The 7,022-nt window shown below is 41.2% G+C and overlaps 1 protein-coding gene across 1 annotated transcript in view; it reads left to right on the plus strand.

Moving 5' to 3' along the window:
- The first annotated feature begins 3,380 nt into the window (after positions 1-3,380).
- The window catches only part of iqgap1 (IQ motif containing GTPase activating protein 1), a 42,811-nt gene continuing 39,169 nt past the window's right edge, over positions 3,381-7,022 (plus strand). Inside the window, exons 1-2 of the mRNA XM_005746682.2 lie at positions 3,381-3,741; positions 4,808-4,910. Of these exons, the coding sequence (XP_005746739.1) occupies positions 3,696-3,741; positions 4,808-4,910 (149 nt within the window). The 5' untranslated portion in view covers positions 3,381-3,695. The remainder of the gene's footprint in view (positions 3,742-4,807; positions 4,911-7,022) is intronic.

Here is a 7,022-nt window from a genome sequence, read left to right on the forward strand (position 1 = left end):
CAGCATATCATAGGCCTTAATTGTGCTGCCCAATAATATTCCCTAAGAGAAGGTAAGCCCCACCCCCCTTTTCCTTTGTTAAGTTGTAGGGTTTTAAATCTAATTCGGGGCCTAAAGGCATAAAAGAAAAACAACACAGGACATATTGGAGGAAATTAGGAAAACAAGAAATGAAATAAATGATTTGACCACATATGAAATTTAAAAAAATTTATGTTTCTTAAACAAAGGTATTATGAGGGAGGATCAAAAGCAATGAATGTATTAGCCTGGAAACTAAAAAAGAAAATAGCAGATAATACAGTTCACAAAATCAAACATCCAGTGACAAAACTAATAAAAAATAAACCAATAGAAGTTCAGAGTGCATTTGAAACATTTTATAAGACTCTTTATGCTAATAACACAGAGAGTAGTATAGTTGAAATTAACAGTTTTTTAGCTTCTCTTGATTTACCAGTACTGAATGAAGAACAGAATAAAACTTTGATTGAAGATATAACAGAAAAGGAACTAAGAATAGCAATAAGTAAAGTTAAAATAAATAAATCTCCAGGATCAGATGGATATACGTCAGAATGGTACAAGGAGCTAAAAGAAGAATTAATACCAGTGATGCTTCTAACAATGAATTGGGTCCTAAAGAAGGCTCAAGTACCTTCTAGCTGGAAAGAAGCGATTATCTCTGCCATCCCAAAAGAAAATAAGGATAAATTAGAATGTGCGTCATATAGACCAATATCTGTTCTTAATACAGATTACAAGCTGTTTACATCTATCATGACTAGACGACTAGAAAAGTTCTTACCTAATCTAATTCATAATGATCAAACAGGTTTTATTCGAGAGCGCCAAATACAAGATAATGTACGACGGACATTACAAATTATTAATCATATTCAAAAGAATGAAATAGAAGCAATGGTAATCAGTATCGATGCAGAAAAAGCATTCGATTCAGTCAATTGGAACTTTCTTTACCGAGTCTTGCATACATTTGGCTTTCACGAAAATATAATTAAGACAATACAGGCACTTTATGATAACCCTACGGCAAGGATTAAAATTAATGGCTACCTATGGCTGTGCGTGCTCACCATTATTATTTGCGTTATATCTGGAACCATTGGCTCAATATATAAGACAAAATAAAGAAGTAGAAGGTATTAATATCCACGAAAAGGAGCATAAATTAGCTTGCTATGCAGATGATATTTTAATATTTTTGGGTCAACCATCAAATTCTTTACCTAAATTAATGCAATCATTTGAATACTTTGGTCGACTATCTGGATATAGGGTTAATATGAGTAAAACACAATTGCTTAATTATATTCCATCAGAAGAAATTAAAAATAAGTATCAATTAGCATGGCAAACAGAGTACTTTAAATATCTAGGAGTCATAATACCGAAGGATCTTACAGAACTTTTAGAACGAAATTATTTACCAATACAAAAAAAAATTAAGGAAGATATAGCGAGATGGAATCTAATTCCATATTTAAGTTTATATTCGAGAATAGACTCAATTAAAATTAATATTCTTCCTAAATTATTATATTTATTCCAAACATTACCAATAGAAATTAACCAGAAACAGTTTAATGAATGGGATAAAATTTTGTCAAGATACATATGGCAAGGAAAATTTATGAAATTCTTAATTCAGCATGAATATAAATATCTGTTGTTTGTTGTTTGTTATCATTATTATCGTCCACATAACAGAATCTATTCCTAACGGCGTCGACGACATGCTTCGGTGTATCACAATAATACGTTTTAAATACAATTTTATGAAATATTTTAGAAAAAAATGTAAATGGTTTAACGATAAAGCTTTCATCCTTCTAAAGAAGACTGTGTGTTTGCATCGATTCCTACAAGCTGAGTCCAGCTTGTGTCTGCTTTTCACCATCGTTTGATTGGAACTGTAACTCAACAAAAGCTCTGAGCTCCAGCGAGTCGTGTGTGTGCAACATGGGCCTCGTTTTTCAGTGAATGTATCGGCCACCGAAACTCAAAAGTCTGCTGCTGACAGCGGCCTCTCAGGGGACGCTTACTGCACTGCTGGAAAACCCCTTTAAATTTAGTAACAGAGAAAAATGAGTCAGCAGCTGACCTTGTAGTTATGCACAAAAAAGGAATTATAAGAAGGCTTGTTGTTCTGTGGTTTATTAATAAGAGTTATCGCTCTGCTCTGCAATAACGTAACACTTCGTTCATGTCTGCTCACAATGACATTTAACTAAAATTGCTCACATAAGAAGATCTTTACTTTAAGTGCCAGCTTGCGACTGATAAGTGGACTTGAATTTCCATAGAAACAGTATAACTGCAAGGTTTTTTTGTTTTGTTTTTTAAAATCTGATAACTGTTTTAGCCAATTAGCCTGTGAGACTTTATACAAACATGTATTTTATCTTATTATATAGATAGGTAGATATGGTGGTTAGCACTGTTACCTCACAGTAAGAAGATCCTGGTTTGAACCGTCCAGAGTCTTTTTACGTCTTTGCACATTTTAAAATCCAAACTTATTAAAACGTGACTATTATGGATCAAGCTATCCAGAAGTATTTCAGTCATTAAAATCATCTCCCTTGCAACATTAAAGTAACACACATATATAAATATATTTTAGAGTGCCTCACAATTACCACATGTTTGCACTCAAACCAAGGGTCCAAATACTTTGTGAAACAATGTGAATTCAAAGGAATGTTTAAACTCGTGTGCAGTGCCACAGACGCACTCCTGCAGCCTGATAATAAAGTATTTATAACATTATACATACATAAAAAGAACAAATACATTTGTCACAAACCTAATATTTCACTGTGGTTTTTCCCTTTTGGTGAAAGACAGAAAAAGATTCTAGTGGTTGTGCACATTCGCCAACCATTTTTATCATTGTCATTCTGATTGTATTTGGTATGTTATTCTAGTTTATCTTATTTTATTCTATTGGGGGGTTTTTCTTAATTTTTGCTGCTCTTAACTTTGCACTGTCCACTTTCTGCTGTGAACAAACAAATTTCCCACGTGTGGGACTAATAAAGGTTTATCTTATCTTATTGTGTCTATTACTCCAGCTTTCTACTGTAAATACATCGTTACCCCAGTAACTGAAAGTCACAGCATCCTTTATTCCCCCCCCCAGTGTTTGTTGCAGATGAACACTTGGGTCAAATCCGCATTAACACATGCTGACTTATATGTACTGCCCATGATTACAGGTTGGACGGGAAGGTTCTTGGAAAATGCAACACTTTGTCATGTCATTGCGATTTCCCCGGTCCCCTGGGGTCCCCGGACCTCCGCTTGGGAACCTCCCAAGGTACTCATAGGCCATGTTCGCCTTCGAGTGGACGGCAGGAGGCGCTGCGCCTGCAGCTTGGCCGGCCCCAGGCTGCTAAACCGTGTTTCCTGAAACGCATACTTCAGGATTATGAAGAACACACCCAGTGACATCAGTGAGGTTTGAAGAAGAAGAAGAAAAAAAAGCTCGCAACTCAAACTGTGCAGAGGAGGAACAAGAGGGCCGAAAGGTCCTGTGCGCTTTTCTTTCGGCTCTTTCTCGGCGTGTTGCTCTTTTCAAAGTTCTGTTGAGTTTGGGACTGAAGTTGCGCTTCAACTTTTCTTCGTGACTGCAGTGGAGCGCAGAGAGTCGCGTTTCTCGACAGAGGAGGATGTCAACTTCAGAGGAGGGAGACGGGCCCCGGCCCAGATATGGCTGTAAGTTATGCGCTTTCCCCCCGTGCTCACCTTGAGATGCCAGGCAGGAAGGCTTCCTTTAACCGCACACAGCCCCGGACCACAGTGGACACTGCGCTCACGCAAGACTCCTCCAAAAGTCCCGAAACAGACGTTGTATGTTAGTAGAAAGCGCTCACGGCGAGCTTGGCTCTTTATTTCTGACGGCATGATAGAGCCTAATCATGACTTCCGCGTTTTAATAGCAAGGCATCGTAGAGCGGGGAAGCAGTTTCCCCGACTTTTTCCTTCTTAAATGCCGCTTTACGTCCAAGTTAGTTCGTACGTGGACGTGGGATGGGGACTGGACCTGGTGGAAACGGGACAGACGGCGATAGTCCAAAGTTTTGCGTCCTCGCACACATGAAGCGAACAGCTACCAACTTAACAACCACCGCCCATAAACTCAGACCTTTTGAGGCAACGTGTGGTGATTGCACTGTGACACTTTATCCACGCAGTGTGGAAAATGTGAAGCGGTTTGCTTAGCCGATGGTGTGTCATTTATGAGTGGATACCAAACCTGGTTCCAAACAGGAGGCCGTTTCTGAAGTCTTAGCCCCGTATGTTCCGTTTCTGCTGAAAGCTGTTTTACCTGCTGAGGTGGTCCCTCCCCTCCCCTCGTCCCCATCCCCCTCCCATCATTATGCGGGAAAAACCCCACGGCTGTAGGGACTCATGCTCTGTGCAGGCCTCTGTGTAATCTCACGGGGAATCGCCCTGTGACTTCCTCTGCATTGTGTGGGTTACTGTTTGCCATCTCCACACACATGCATTCCCTAAAGTTACACGCACCTGTGTTCATGTGTGAAGCACAGATGACTTAAAACACGCTGGCTTTATGGAGAAAGTTAGAGGCCACGCTGCTGGTTGGAAAGATTTCCATAGTTATGCAAGCAAAACAAAAATTGATGAGGTGAACATTGTGTAAACGCTGTTTGTGAATAGCCACACTGTGAGGCTCTTTGTGCAGCAACACGGCCATAGTTTCTTATTTCCCATGTATTCCTGCTGTTTCAAAAGCATTCCTTGTGTTTCCTGCCTCCAGCTGTACTGGATGGCGTGGAGCGGCTCACAGCCGAGGAGATGGATGAGCGGCGCCAGCAGAACATGGCCTATGAGTACCTGTGCCACCTGGAGGAAGCCAAAAGGTAAGAAAGTCACTTCATCTGCAAGTCAGCTGAGCCTGCAGAGGCAGCAGGGTTCATGAGTAAGAGCTGTGAGTCAGCTCGCAATGAGCCCCTGCACCTAGTGTCAGATTATATACACAGAGAATTATGTAGAAAACTACCAGTTTCCAAAAAGCTACAGAAAACAGACCAGAGACGACTCATAAGAAGGTCAAAGTGATCGGCCTTGTTGCCTTTTTTTTTTCTTTTTAAAGAATGTATGTCCAGTCTGAACTTGTTGCCAGTAAAGCTGGGCTGAAGCAACAAAAACACCCGGGACAGCATCCCACCCTCCCAGACAGGGAGCTCGTCACCTCTCTGGGAAATGCTGTGATAGTGAAAGTCAAATGATCTGTGACACATGACATCACGGCTGTAAGCATTGCTGCACGGCTGTGATGTTCAGGCCTTCAGACAATTCTACATGTAAAAAAAGAAAAGGTGTTAATCATTTGTTGGGCTGAAGACCACTTGTGAAAACCACTTTCGCTGAACACAGTTCATCACTGTGTTCAACGAGCTCAAACCATGAAAACCATCCAGAAACAGTCTGTGGGTCCCATCCCCATTTAAATGGACTGAGGCAGAATATCAGACTGTCCTGTAATCTAACAACAAATATCAGAGAGGCTCAAACACTTTGTGTCAGTCACAGACTGAGGGGGGCGGCCCAGGTTGTTATAGTTTAAATGCCAGCGTCCACGATAGTATCAGGGTACATTAGTGCATGTGGCACGGGTGAAGTGCTTATCTGTGAAGCCACTGATGACACATTAGGATACATACGAGGGTTATGTGTGTCTTTTAGGAAAGGCCATGATTGTTTCAGTGACACTGTGCCAACCCACAGTCTGTACATAATAAAGCAAGCCCGGCTCTGAAGTGAAAGAGTCTGGGTCGCCCACTGAAAACATTCAGCTCAATTTAAAACGATGAATATTAGAACCAAACTGAGTTTAGTCGCTCTCGGTCCCCAAAACCCAGAGAATGTGGTTAAATGTTGCAACACAGTGAGAAAAATCCCGCCTGTCGTCCAAATGACTGAAAAGTGTTTCTGGCTTTAAAGAAAGGGAGAAAATGTCTTATCTGTGGCAGAACTCGTTCATGGCTTGTACGGCGGTGTCATCGTTTTCATTTCTGGCTAATCTGCCATCTGTTAACGCTTTATCGCTCACGACAGGCAGGCTGCACTTATTTAGTAATTTTGGCTCAAGATGTTTGAGGAGTTATGGTAATGTGAAGCATGCACGGGAAAATCTGAATAGCCAGAGCAAGTCACTGATTTGGTTCCTAATTCAACTGTATGTCTGCCCTCATGTAACCTGTGAGTATGAGATGTAACATTTGCTAGAAAGAAAGCAGGAGTCTATTTATTGACTGAAGCGTATCACAGCTTGACTGTTGCGTGCAGCGGAGACGTGTCATCGTTTAATCTCAACCTGTGCTGAAGTTACAGTTTGGAGAGAACAAGCAGCTTGGAAGTGACGTCTCTGAATGGCGGTGGTTTTGGTGCTGACTGCGTAACAGCGCGTCGCAATCCAATGTGATCCTTTCAGTGACTCTTTGATCTGACGGGTAAAACGTTTAGCTTTGGAGAACACTTGCTTTTTCTTAGGTGGATGTCATGTGTGGTGCTCCACTCAGTGACCAGCGTTGAAATGTTGGAAGAAGTTCTAATGATCTGTATGCTAACAAGCCCTACTTTCAAACATGTAGTGATGCTGGAGGTCTGTGGTTTCACTGGAGTAAAAGCCACAGGCGTACTCTGTTTACTTCTTTTCTTTGCTGTGTTGTCTGAGCAACACCCTGTGACCCCAACAGAAAGTCTCTATGAGGACCCTTGCAGTATGACTGGATACCTCAGTCGTCAGGGTGAGCGTACTTGAACATTAATTGCTAAATGCAGATCATCACACTTGAAAAGGTTCAAGCAGCCACACCTCGTAACTTTATGTTGAGCCGACTTCTTGTTTTGGGGGTGATTTCGTTAGTACATTCATGACGAAATAGGTGAGGTCTGTTCTTTCTCTTAGACACGTGTGTGTGTGTGTGTGTGTGTGTGTGTGTGTGTGTGTGTGTGTGTGTGTGTGTGTG

Source organism: Pundamilia nyererei, unplaced genomic scaffold, assembly GCF_000239375.1.
Source record: "Pundamilia nyererei isolate P.nyererei 1_Seehausen unplaced genomic scaffold, PunNye1.0 scaffold00181, whole genome shotgun sequence".
In the NCBI taxonomy this organism is placed as follows: Eukaryota; Metazoa; Chordata; class Actinopteri; order Cichliformes; family Cichlidae; genus Pundamilia; species Pundamilia nyererei.